This window comes from Tiliqua scincoides, chromosome 3 (genome assembly GCF_035046505.1).
Source record: "Tiliqua scincoides isolate rTilSci1 chromosome 3, rTilSci1.hap2, whole genome shotgun sequence".
NCBI classification, from domain to species: domain Eukaryota; kingdom Metazoa; phylum Chordata; class Lepidosauria; order Squamata; family Scincidae; genus Tiliqua; species Tiliqua scincoides.
Window position 1 is genome coordinate 214436775 of NC_089823.1, and position 13833 is coordinate 214450607.

At 45.3% G+C, this 13833-nt stretch overlaps 2 protein-coding genes across 7 annotated transcripts in view; one reads left to right on the forward strand and one right to left on the reverse strand.

Moving 5' to 3' along the window:
- Positions 1-695: 695 nt before the first annotated feature.
- ERICH6 (glutamate rich 6) overlaps positions 696-13833 on the reverse strand; it is a 48361-nt gene continuing 35223 nt past the window's right edge. For 3 of the 6 annotated variants that reach the window (XR_010794085.1, XR_010794083.1, XR_010794086.1), the window contains 4 exons: positions 11793-12024; positions 6748-7016; positions 1606-1776; positions 760-1119 (listed from right to left, as the gene is read on the reverse strand). Coding sequence is in view for 2 of the 6 variants with exons in the window: in XM_066620066.1 (XP_066476163.1) it covers positions 6756-7016; positions 11793-12024 (493 nt within the window). In the remaining 4 variants the exon portion in view is untranslated. Of the gene's footprint in view, positions 726-759; positions 1120-1533; positions 1777-6747; positions 7017-11792; positions 12025-13833 lie in introns of those variants that run through there. The other 3 variants (XR_010794084.1, XM_066620066.1, XM_066620068.1) reach the window with 3 other exon arrangements.
- GPR119 (G protein-coupled receptor 119) lies at positions 1030-2085 on the forward strand. Its single transcript, XM_066621525.1, has one exon. The coding sequence runs from the start codon at positions 1030-1032 to the stop codon at positions 2083-2085; it is 1056 nt and encodes a 351-aa protein (XP_066477622.1).

Consider the following 13833-nt stretch of genomic DNA (forward strand, 5'->3'; position numbering starts at 1 on the left):
AGCAACATGGTGATGGTCACTAACTTGCATGGCTTTACAAGGGAGTTGGACAAATTCAAGGTTTATCAATGGCAGCAAGTCATGATGGCACCCTCCAGGCTCAGCAGCAGGACGCCACTGAATTCCAGGGGCAGGGGAACAATAGTGGGTGAGATTTATGTCTTCCCTGCTTGTGATTTTGGCTTCCGGGGCAGCTAGTAGGCCACTATGGGAAGCAGGATACTGGACTAGATGGGCCTTTGGTCTTATCCAGCAGGAATTTTCTTATGACTATGTTTTAGATTCTTATTTCCAGAGTTTTATGTTTGACATCCAGCACCCAGTTAGCTGGAAAAAAAATTACCTTTTTCCTGGATCTCTGCAGTACCTGAAACGTTTTTCTCGGTGGATCAAATTATCAGCACCATCTCATTGGCGATGCTCTGTGTCTTAACTACATCAATACGCAGGATCATTTTCCTCCATGAATTCAGAAAACACTGAATTATACGGACTCATTTTATATGCCTCATTACAAGGTGACTGGGGGCATGTTACAGTGTCTTTCTGCTTTGTTTGCCAAACGCCTTCCTTATCTCTCTGCGTCAAGACGCTTTCAGGCATTGATTGGACCAGCCTGCCTCTCTCGCTGTTTTCTTTTTCCAGTACAGCTGATGAGTTCATTTTGCAGGTCTTCCGCTGGTAAGACTTTGGTCCTCCGTGCATCTTCAAAACCACTTCTGCCACTAGAAGACGACAAACCTATATTAGCTGAGGGAAAATAAACAGGAGGCTGGAAGCTGCAAAAGCGTCAAAAATGTGTCAGAGGACAGACAGTTTCCATCAACTTGAAGACAGCTATTGATAGCAGAACCAAGCCAAAGGATTATCGCCAAGAGATCTTCGTGGTTTGCTGCTATAAATTTAGCAATTTGCTAACATAGTCCATGTTTCCAGATGACTTCTTGTGGCCTCGTGTGGATTCTGTGTAGCTGGCTCGTTCAAGGCCCACCTTGAAGTCCAAGTTCCCGTCGCTATCTCTTAAGGAAGATGGTCAGTATTGTGTATGCAGTAATACATGCCATCTTGAGTATCCTTATCCCCTCTGCCAATGTTCTGGTGATCATAGTCATCTACCAGCTGAGGAAGAAGAAACCATGCAGAAACTACATTTTCATTCTTAACTTGGCAGCTGCAGATCTTCTGGTTGGTGTGATGTGCATTGGGGAAGCTTATGACCATGCAACTAAAGATCTGTTTGACACAGAGCTGACCCTTTGTCTCTTACGGATCTGTTTGAGCATTACACCGTGCATTGGCTCCATTCTCACCTTGCTCTTGGTTTCTCTGGACAGGTATTTGGCAGTGAAGTTGCCCTTGTATTACCCCACCCTCATGAGCAAGAGACCTATTGTTTTCGCTCTTGTCATCCTGTGGACTGTTTCCTTCTTGGTGGGGCACCTGCCACTGATTGCCAAACCCCTGCAGCAACCAAAATTTTTAAACTACTGTGGGATCCTGAATGCCACCAAGAGTGACTACCTGTACATAATCTGCTTTGGCATTTTCATCCCTGCCCTGCTGACCCTGGTCTGTTTGCATGTCTCAGTGGGGAGGATTGCTTACCTGCACCACAAGCAAATTCAACATGCCTGCCTGTGCACAGACACTACTGTTGCTCATCTCCGCCATTTCAAAGCCCTGAGGACCGTCCTTGTTGTAATCATTTGCTTCATCCTCTTCTGGGGACCTTATTATGTGGCTGCCCTTGTAAGAGCTATCTGTAGTTCCTGCAATCTGAGTGTAGGAGTAAAGGATTTTTTATTCCTTCTAGGAGAAATCAATTCCCTCATAAATCCTTTTATCTATTCACTGTATAGCAAGGATATAAAAACCCAGTTCATCAGCCTGATGAAATGCAAGAGAAAAAAACAAATAAAACCTTACAGGGCTAATGGCACAGCTCAAGCCCATGTCAACAATAGAACTCGAAGCGACTTAACCTCTGGAGGATCTACAAGACAAGATTCGTCTGGGGATCAGGCCTCAAACTCTCCTCCCTTTAACAGTTCTTCCGATTACCAAGCAGTGTTTTCAGTTTCTTGATCTTATGCTGTACTCATACCAAAAGCAGGTGGAAAAGTTTCTTATGCACTGATCAATGAAAAGGTAATGTGGGCCATGTCCTAATCTGTAACCAGGCTTTGTGAACCAAGGTCTGTTTTGTCTGTATGGTCTTCTGTCCTCATGGACAAATAAGTATTGGGTGATACAGGGACCACCCAAGGTGAGTTAAATGATATGAATAGTGATAGAAATAGTTCACTGCCAGAGTGCTTTAAAACAAGAAATACCAGGGATCTCATGCACTTCTTCAGAATCCCATCCCATGCATATGTTGGGAACAGTAGCAGCCATAAATTGAATATTTTCTTCGCATGTTTTGATGTCCATTTAAAGGGCTAAAACCAACCTTCAGCAGCTTCCTTGATAAAAGTCTCCCTTTTCTACAGTAAAGAATAGATTCAGATGTGTTTATGGTCTTTCTTCCTAAAAGGAGAGTGTGTCAAGGTTCATTAGTTCATTGAGAATAGCCAGGATGAACCTGGAAGCTCTCTCTCCAAACAAGGACTTTCTCTAGCATTTTCTCTGTGCCCTCAATATTTCATAGATTCTAGAACAGGGGTGCCCAAACCCCAGCCCTGGGCCCACTTGCAGCCCTTGGAGGCTCCCAATCCGGCCCACAGGGAGCTCCCAGTCTCCAATGAGCCTCTGGCCCTCTGGAGACTTGCTGGAGCCCATGCTGGCCCAACACAGCTGCTCTCAGAGTGAAGGCAACTATTTGACGCTTGCATGAGCTGTGGAACAAGAGTTCCCTCCACTGCTTGCTGTTTCATATCTGTGATGCAGCAGTGGCAGCGGAGGAAAGGTCAGCCTTGCTTCGTGCAAGGCTTTTTATAGACCTTGAGCTATTTCAAGACCTTCATTCATTCATGTAAGTTCCATCTCTAATAAATTTTATGTAAATTTATTCAAATTTTAAATGTAAATTGATTCTTTTTTTTCCTGGCCCCTGACACAGTGTTAGAGAGATGATGTGGCCCTCCTGCCAAAATGTTTGGACACCCCTGTTCTAGAAGATCACAGTGCCATTTTTGGATTTTAAAAAATGTTTTCCTTTAACTTTACAAATGTATATATTGCTATGTATTTGGGGAGCCCCCCCCCAACACTATACCCCAGTAAGCAGAAACCGCTTCCTTATTTTTGGGTGGCCAAATTTTCTTCCAGACTGAGAGGCACTGCCCACTGTTAGATGAAATGCTCACCATATGGAACCACCAGACTTAGATGCAGCAATAGAGGCAATACTAGGAAGCATGGCAGGGATTGACTCTTGTCTTTATACCTTTCTTGGGAGTTCCTTAGAAGCATTTGGTTGGTCACTGAGATGTTGAACTAACTACATCTTTTGCCTGATCCAGCAGAGCTCTTTTTCTAAGCTAGAAAGCTATGTTCTATGTTCTAAGCTATGTTCTATGTTCTAAGCTAGATTCTTTTAGCCTCAGTCATCCATCAACAAATGGGGATATTACTACTAGCCTTGCTTACCAGACTTTTTAAAGCATTTCACTGGATGTGTTGTCATTTTCGCACAATATGTTCTTCGTGGTGCTTTTGTGCAGGCAAAAGATACGTATGTTCCAACTTTGGTACAGACTTCAAGAATGGAACTGCTATGAACACAGGAGACCTAGTGTACTGAGGGTGCAATCCTAACCCCTTATGTCAGTGCTGCAAAGCACTGACATAAGGGGTTAGGATTGCGCCCTTAGTTAAAACACCACTATTTCAGAGGGCATTTGGGACCAGTTATAATGGTGTATACATTCGTGATTTTTATTTTCTCTGCTCTGTTCTGCTTTGCTATTTTATGATGTATTAATTTTTCTATTTTTATATTATTTCAGTGCTGTTTTGTTGTTTGCTTTTATATTGTCAGCTGCCTTGAGTGTCCTCACTGAACAATTAAAAATAATAATAAAAATTGGGAAGATGATGGCTTAAATTCAGCTAGGATAAATGAACAAGGACAACTTTAGAGAACAAATTGCTCTTCAATAAAGCATTGATCCCTATGTACCTGGAGGTCTTTGAGACCAATTTTTGGACATAATTTGTGTTCCCCAGTTAGCCTCTGTTAGATTTGTTCCCTTCTCCTACCAACAAGAGTGTATATAGTGCTGGATATTATAGCTGCTTTGAATGCTCTTCTGGGAGATAAAGCTAGCTAGCAATGTGGGTGCTCCTCTTCCACTGGCACTAACTGCCATAAAGCAGAAAGCACCAGCAGTGGCACAGCTAGGGGTCGCGTCACCCCGTGTGGGAGGCCAGCGCATCACCCCCCCTTGCAGTGGGTGGGGCAACACTCTAGGCGGTGGGCGTGGTGATCTACCATTGCCCCGCCCCCACTGGTTTTTTGGCTGTACCTTCTGATAGAATAAAGATATTTCAACGTAGTTTGTTTCATCGCATTCTGCATGAAATTACATATTGATTGATATATAACATTATGGTATTATTCCTCCAGACTCTTGATTTTAGTGATTTTGGTCACTAGTGGTGTCACCTCCCCCCAGGGTGTCAAACTTACTAACACCTTATTGGAGCAGTTCTCAAACTTTTAGCACTGGGACCCACTTCTTAGAATGATAATCTGTCCAGGACCCATCATAAAGCAAATTAAAATAAATAATTATAAATAAATTAAAGTAAAATCAATAAATAAGGGAAAGCCAGCCCTGTTCCACCAAGTGAATTTTCTCTGTAGCCTGCCTGCAATAACACCCCCCACAAAAGAATCAGTAAGATTTTCACCCCTGCCCAGTACCCAGTTCAATTTAAGTTCTTATATTTCAAGCATATGACTATCAGGACCCACCTGGCTTTGCAAGTCTGAGAGCCCAACCCTATGCCTGTCTACTCAAAAGTAAGTCCCATTATAGTCACTGGGGCTTACTCCCAGGAAAGTGTGGATAGGACTGCAGCCTAAAACAGAAAAAAATTTCACCTTACCCTGTCAAGCCTGTTTCATTCTTTTTATGGGGGGGGGGGCTGCCTTCTGGAGCATTTGTTGAGCTCCAGTTGCATCAAATCAGGACCATTCTGGTGGCCTCACATTTCCCTTTGCCTGACCTGCCCAGGAGCCAAGGTGCGTTTGCTTACTCACAAGTAAACATGACTATGTGGCTTAGTTTTGCTTTCCATAGGGCTCAATACATTCACCAGCTTGGAGGGAGGGACCTCCTTCTCGGGTGTTTATTGGGGGCTACATTCATTGGATCAGGACCATTCCGCTGTTGTTGGATTCCTCTCAGCCTGCCCTTTCATATGGACTAAGGCATATTCACCTACTCATGCGTAAATGCATGATACCCCTTGGTTTCTCTTTCCATTGGGCTCCATGTATTTTTTGTTTTCTGGTTTTTTGCCAATAACTTTTAATAGAAAGGAGATATTTCACTCCTGTTTTTTGCATTGCATTCTGCTTGAAATTCCACATCCAACGGTATATAACATGATGGTATTACTCCTATCCACCATGATTTTACCGCGTCACCCTCCCAGTGCGCATCACCCCCTCTTGCGTGTCATCCGGTGTGGCCCACACCCCCTAGCGACGCCACTGAGCACCAGTTGTAAAAGTCACTCCAACAGTGCGCTCCTCAGCATGCTGCTGGGAGCGCAGATGGAAAAGCCTGCACCTTCCCGTCAACTTCATCACCTCTGCCACCACCTGTCACAGCAGGGTCAGTGGGAGAGGCGGGAAGGGTGGAATGGGACCAGGGAGGGGGTGAAACTGGGTGGGGAGAGGAAGATTGGGTCTGGGAACGGGGTGCGTTCAGAGGTAGCAGCAGCCACCAAACCCTAGCCCCCTTTTTGGACCCAGTCCTACAGTGAGGGTCCATGCGGACCTATGCCAGCTATTTAGCTAGTGCAGGCCTGGGTAGTTCCTCCCCATGCCCCGGAAGCTTAGTCCCAGCTAAGGGAACAATTGTTTCCTTTCCCAGTGGAGACCTCTGCAACTGCCATGCCACCACAGGATGCCATGGTAGCCATTTTGGCAGGAAGTATGGGTTTGGGCTGTTCAATCAATGTTTGGTTTAACCTGGCCCGATTGCTTTGACGACAAAATCTGTCCAGCAACAAGAGGCTGCTGAGATTTCAGTTTCAGCTGCTGTGTTTCCTTATGAGGTACAGGGAAGTACTCAGAGGATGGAACAGGCTACCAGAGAAGTTTGATATGGCTCATAGGCTACCTGTTTAGAAATTGGTTTTATACTATCTTAACATTATCCAACTGTAGATCAAGTGCTACGGCAATAATCTGTGCAGTTAACTTGTGCCATTGCTGTTTGTGTAAATCCCACAAAAGATTCCACTCATGCGGATGGGTGGTTAAATAAGACAGGAGTCAGGCTAAGCAGGGAGGGATCTAGACTAAGCTCAAATCTAGATTCATTGGCATCAGCAGCTGAATTATAATGTTGGAGGGTACCAAACACTAGCCAGTTGCTCCTCAAGCAGGCTCCATTGTTCTAAGCAAAAGCTAAATGAGTGGGATAATTCAAGAAGGTACTACATGTTTTGCGCCTGGTATAAACAAAACAGTTATTAAATATATACTTAAACTTGTTTGCTGATATGTGCAGAATTCAACATATTTGCAAACATTCCTTAGAATGATGAAACAAACACAATACTCACAATGCCAATCAGGTTGGGGTATTTACTAATGCCGTGATTAAATTGTCCAGAGCAGAAGCTACTTCACACTCTTTACAAAGATGCATTAGCTTCAGAGTCTGTTTTGAAATATATGAAGGAATCTTGAGTTTAGCCCACTGATCGTTGGTAGGAAATTCTAAGCATCCATGTAGTCTGGCAAAGATTTTGAGAATCCTTATTCTGCAGGCAAACAGCATAAGGTCATCTTCGGATACATGCTTTGGCCATGGATGATGATCAGTAGATAGCTTTTAGGAAAACACAAAGCAGAGAGTTGAACAGTGTCATACTGCTTCTGATAGAGATAAATTTATTAAGGGCACAATCCTAACCCATTTTCCAACACTGAGATAGGGCAATGCAATTCCAAGGTAAGGGAACAAACATTCCCTTACCTTGAGGAGACCTCCGTGACTGCCCCCTAACTGCAGGATGCAGCACATGCCCCACTGGCACAGCTGTGCCAGTGCTAGGAATTTGGTTAGGATTGCATCCTAAGTTGCATAAAGTTGGAATAAAACCAGGGTGGATTCTGATTTAAGTGAAAGAAAAACAAATCAGCATTTCAGATCACCGAGAAGACAAATTTAAATTATTGATTAAAATCAAGTTTCCCACTGATACTTCAGATATTTCCTAAACAAATGTAATGGTGACTGGCTGCTACTAGCTATCATGGTGATTTCCAGCTAGCTGGAGCTCTTTTACCAAGGAGAGAAATCAAAAGAAGTTGTTCATGGAGCAATCACTTCTTTTGTAAGTCATTTACGGTCTAATCCTAGCCTGAGCCAGTGCCAATCTCCTGTGTGCTGCCAAGGAGACAGCTGTTGCAAATGTGCCATAAGGCAGATCATGGTGGCCAGAAGGATGGAGGCCTTCAGAGGACCACTAGAAGCTATTGGTGGTCAGCAACCTGTCAAGCAGCAGAGGTGTTCTGGGGGAGGGCAAACATGGAGCAAAACTGAGTGGGGAGAGGGCACTTCAGGCCTGGGAGGGGGTGGGGATGGCCAAGAAGGTTGACACGGCAACCTATCCCCCCTTCCATGCCTGAAAGCCCCATATGAGTCTACTCAGTTCTGCCCAAGCCGTTGAGCTGGACAAGATCCAAGGAGACCTCTGGCTACCTCTTTGGCCCCATAGGATCCAGCAGCAGCTGTTTCTGTGCCACTCTACTGTGGCTTGGGCTGCCCAAGCTGGAAGGGGCCAACTGTTTCTCTGTCTCCTTCTGTGGTGTGTATCTACATGTGTACATATAAACATGTGTTTGCACTTTCATCTAAAAATACAGGCATGTGTACATGACAACAATACATGTTTACAAACACATGTATCAAACATGGATACCCATCAGAAAGCTAGGATTAGTTACAGGTTGTGTTCTTGAATACTCTTTGCAAAACCTGGGTTTGCTGCTACAAGCTTGAATTTGCCCCAAGTACTCCAAATTTTCCAGAAATAGGAGCTGGTAGTGACTAGTAGATGAGTGTTTCGGCATTTGATAAGTAAGTGCCTTTTGTATTTAGTTGGAAAGCTGAGGAATGGGTGTTTATCATTTGAGAATGAAGCACACAGCAGAACTTAGAAAGTTATATGAAATAAAACCGAATTTTGAGATCACGCAGGTGACTTCAACAGTAATCGTACTGAGGATTGGGCTCTTGTGTGGAGCCCATTATAGAAATGACTTCCGCTGTTGGAAAATGGCTGCCGATGGATTATGGAGAACTCTGTCTGTGGCCATTTTGTGTGCACTGCTGCAAGATGCAGAAGGGGCTGCAACTTTGCTGCTGCACCCACCGCACCAGGTAGGGCCATGGTGGGACTGGGAGCTGAGAGGGGGAAACTGGGAGGGAGGATGAATGAGGGCGTGGAGGTGGCAGGAGGAGTGGGTCAGGCAGCAATGGTGCACACTGGATTTTATCCCCTCCGTTTGGAAGCTCCCTGTCCCTTTCTTCTCCTTGGACTTGCAACAGCTAAAGAGCTGGCACAAGTTTGAACATACCCACTGGTAAGCAGGAGACTTATGGAGGAGTAAGGGGGAATAATTTCCCTTTCTCCTCCCAAGTCTCCTGATCTACTCTCCCCACTGGACACAGTGCATGCCTTTTTGGTGTGGCTGCATGGGCAGGCGGGAAGGTAGGATTGGGCTCATAGGATGGTCTCCTGGAGCCAGGCTGATGCCTGTTGATTTCCTAGTCCCCTGCCCCAGAAACAAGACCATAATAACAAATGATCTATGAGTGTCATAGTTAGGACACCATCTCAAATGGCAGCTATTTTTCTCATAGTTCTTTCATGAAGCAGAAAGAAGCAAGAAGCTTGTATCTAAATGTGTTAAACAGAAGGGGAAAGGATTCAACTTTTTAACTACTATTTCAGCTCATAGGACCCAAGCCACCTGGTCCTTGTTCTGTGCACTTTGCATGTTTGCAACATGCAGTTGTACCACAGATGGGGTTGGTGACAGGAAATTCTTGCATGTCCAAAGGGGCGAGTTCAAAAGGCCACCATATTACTATGGAGCCATTACAGCATTTTGGATACAACCCCAGCTTATCCCTTTCCCCCATCCTACCACCTGGCAATTCAGCTTTTATAATAAGTGATCCTTTTATATATTCTCTACGTGGGGTGGATCCAGTGTTTGTGTTTGCGGGGGGGGGGGGGGCATGAGCACTGCCTTAACTCCAGAGCCCAGGTGACCCAGATTGGTAGACCTGGACTCCAGTCCAGACTTGGAGCCCAGGTCTACCTGCTAGGTAGACCTGGGCTCCCAGTTGAGCTTGTGGCTTCTGTGGTTGTTTGCTGGGCAGCTAGACCTGCACTCCCACCTGAACATGGAGCCCTGATCTATCTGCCAAATAGACTGGTCTCCCATTCCAACCCAGCTCCATCAGCCACTAATGCCCCACCCAGTGGGCATTCCCCTGGCTCCCAACTTTGCTCCCTGCTGGTGCAACAGTTTGTGGGGGGGAACCCTTGGACCTGCCCATGTTTCTATGTTAATTTTAGACTTCATTTGAAACCAGCTTCATTTACTGGTGAAATTTGATAAAAATGAAAATTAAAAAATTAAATTCAATTTTTTTGAAATATTTATAAATAATATTCAGTGTTTAAATAAGTTGATGTTTTTTTAAAAAATCATTTACTTTTGATTCATCATAATTCAAACGTACAAATAGCAAGAGTCATAAAACCAAACCAGACCATCTGAGTAGTTCAGAAACATCTCTCTTGGCATGCAATTGTGTGACACCCTTTGTGAAACCTGAGAAGAGTAGAATTCCGTAAAACACCTGTGGAGATGTGTTCTTTTATTCTCACAAATTTGTATTTCTCATCCACTAAAGACCCCAAAGGTCCACAGTTCTTGCTCTTGTTTTCAAATGTTCTCCACATGAATCCAGTGCACAAAGTCTGAAACAAAACCTATTTTGTTGCAATAGAATATTATCCAAACATTTTCTATGGTCCATTGAACCATTTGATCAAATGATGCTGAACACCTTCCTTTGGTAGATTTAATGCCAGTTCAGTAGTTCAAACTAAGCTGATCCTTTTCTTTCTGCCCAAGAGCACAACTCCTCCTCAACTGTGACTCAGGATAACTTCTTGACAATTAGGAGTGAGTTGTGCCTAAATCAACTTTTCAATAGTTTATACTTATTCCTTCTTATCCTGTTCTCAGACTCTGATGTTGTCCCCGTCATTCTAAATATCTGTGTCCTATATGCCACATTGTTTGAATCCTGATTAGCCAACTTTCTTAAGTCTCCAATTCCAGTTTTTGCATACCTGCCCTTGTAACTTCTTATGAACATTCCTTAAGTTCATAAAAAAGTCACCTTCAGTGCAACAGAAGAGCTTTTCCCAAAGTGTGGGTCACGATCCACTGGTGGTTTATGAGCCCATGCAAGATGGGTCAAAGGCTGGGCCCTCACATCATCCTTGTGTCCAAATGGCTGCAAATCTGAGCCATTCTGGAAGCATTGGGTGGCCCTGGAGGCCTTGTTCTGGATCATACTGGGCTGGCAACACACTCTACTGGCCTCCATGGGCAGAAGCCTCCAAAAACTGGTTTGCCTCTGAAAACTGGAAGTGGCTTTTGGAGGCTTCTGAGGCCATTGGTATTCTGAGGCCCGCAGAGGCCAGTAGAGCACCACCAGGAACCTCATGACCCACCATGGAGAATAAGGTGGGTGAAAGAACTGTTAAGATTGGGAATTGTTGCAACAGACTATTATCCAAACATTTTCACTGATCTGGGAGAGTTTGAGAGCCACTACGTTCTTGCGTGGGTGGGAGGGCGGAGGCAGCGGCGCGATCCCCAGGATCGCGCTGCTCAGGGGGGCTGCAGGGGCTTGGGTACAAGTACCCAAGCCCCTGCAGCCTCCCGGGGGTACGGGGAGCCCGGTGTGACTTCCCGCTGGCTTCCCGCAGCAGTGACTTCCTGCTGGCTTCCCGCAGCAGTGAAAGTAGATGCGGAGCGATCGCACCCTGCCTCCGCTAAAGCTAAAGCGGTGCGGGAAGCCCGGCGTGGCCTGCAGCAGGGCTCCCCGCAGCAGTGAAAGTAGATGCAGAGTGATCGCACCCCGCCTCCGCTAAAGCGGAAGAGGAGCGTGATTGCTCCACATCTACTTTCACTGCTGCGGGGAGCCCTGCTGCAGGTTGTGCGGGCCTCCCTGCACCCCCAGGAGGCTGCAGGGGCTTGGGTACATGCCCCCCTGAGCAGTGAGATCCTGGGGATAGCGCCGCTGCCTCCTCCCTGCCTCCAGGCTGCCCCCGCCCCAGCTTGAAAAGCCCTGCCTTAAACCATTTGATCAAATGATGTTGAACACCTTCTTGTATAAATTAGAATAATTTTGCATCTGTCTTTGGTAGATTTAAGTTCAATTTCTAACAATGCCAATGCAGCAGTTCAAACCAAGCTGTTCCTTTTCTTTCTGCCCAAGAGCACAACACCTCCTCAATTGTGACTTGTAACCCATACAATTATTCCCCGTTTTTCTAAAATAAAGTACCTTCACTTTTGTTCCTACGTTGATTTTTGCTTGTTTCCCCATTGCAAGGAAAGAAATGGCAATTTTGTCTTGCCCCAGTATCCTGACACCAACATTTTGGTTCAAGGACAGGAAGACAGGTTTAAATGCTACACTGGGATTGTCCTTCTGCAAGTGATTTGGCCAGTACCAAGTTCTCACTTTGCTGCCACTTTGGTCTGAATAATGTCCTCCTCTAATTGTAATATTTATCCTAAATGAGGAAGAAAAAACAATGAGAAAAGCTCTGATAAAAACATAACATATATTCTATGGACCCAGCCCTGCAAAACTTAACACACCCAAATATTGCCAGCCTGTACTGGAAAACATTGCTAGGGTGTAAGGTCAGATACATGTTCTAGATTCTGGTCAGCAATGACTGGCTGGCGGGCTGGCTTCCCCACCATGCTCAAGACTTCAAGGTTTCAGCTTGCTCACTCCATTCTTAGGACTGCCATCTCTAAAAGGGATGTCCTGTTCACGAGATTGTCTCAGATGGCAAATTAGCAAGAGGTGTTACTGCTGTCCACATCTACCTCATTCACTTTGGTCCAGTCCTATCCCCACTTGTGCTGGAGGAGCTTGCACTGGTGCCAGTGCGTGGAGCAATATCCACCAGAATAGGTGAGTGCTGCACAGGGAAGAGCAGTTCAGACCCAGGAGGGGGAGGGATAGGCAGTGCCACTGCATGCCATAAACAATCCCCATTCCCGGGCCTGATCTGCTGGCACAGAACAACATGAACTTGTGCCAAGCCAACTATATAGCCAGTGCAGTTCTGAGTTGACCTGTTGCACACCCTGGGGCAAGGGGACAAATGTTCCCTTACCCCTCCATTTCCCAAATTCAGAGAGTTTGGGCTGTTTTGTTTGTAGGGATGGAGGGATGGCAGTGACCTGATCGCCATAATCACGCTACTGTCAGGGACAAACTGTCTGCCAGTGCCAGCCTTCTGGTGGGGAGGGTGCAGGGAGCATGCAGACACCTCTGCAGGGTTCCCCGTACCTCAGAAAAGCTAAAATAGCAATCATGACCCACTTCCAATTGTGTGATCGCAAACCGGAACTGAGTAGCAAGAACTATTTTTAGCTTTTTTGTGGTGCGGGGAATCCTGCAGAGGCTCCGCTGGCTCCCTGTAAACCCCCCCCCCCCCAAAGCAGGCTGATACTGGCAGATGTAAGTTTAAAAAGCCCCAGATGTGGCTCAATTGTGATGCCACCATTGTCCTGCCCCACCCCTTAAGGGGGCAGAGACAGGTTTTTCCTGGTTGGGGAGTTGCAACACCCCAGTTTTAGAACCCCTGCCTCACCCTGAGAAGACCTCCAGCCTGCACTGAAGTGGGGGAACTTAGGTAGAATTGGGATGTTTCTCCTTTGTCACTGGTGGTAGAAAGGTGCAGGTGCCTACTCAAACTCTTTATGCCTACTGGTTTGCCACCAAGCCTACTCCTAGATAAGGAGGAAGCAGCACCTGGAACTGCTACCTCAGGTTCTGGCAGAACTTCAGCTTGTCCTGTCTCCTTGCCCATTAAGAAGAATCACAATGTTTAGTTGATTAATCAGTTTAAAATTTGTGATCAGTTAGAAACTGCACTGAATTAATCAGAGTGCAATTCACACACACACACACACTCCTATTTTTTAATTGCAAATACTTATAAAAACTGAACGACTATCCTCAAAGATGAATTTGCCCTCCTGTCTGATGAAGAAAAAAATTCCTCCCTAAAATGGTGGCTGTTTTGACACATAAACCAAAAAATCAGGAAAGTATGCCCCTTTCTTCAAAACAAGTTTCATAGGAAAATACATGCAAATTGAATCAATCAGCTAAACCCCATGGGATTAATCAGCTAAGATTTATTTCACTGGAAGATTACAAATAAAACTACTATATGTCAAGTACACTATAAGTTCAGTTGGTAAAGTTATTCCTATTGCAATGCTGCAGTGGTGGGAACAGCCATATTTGATGAGCCTCTTCCTACCATACAGTTATTAAAGGCACAGCAGCAGCCTCT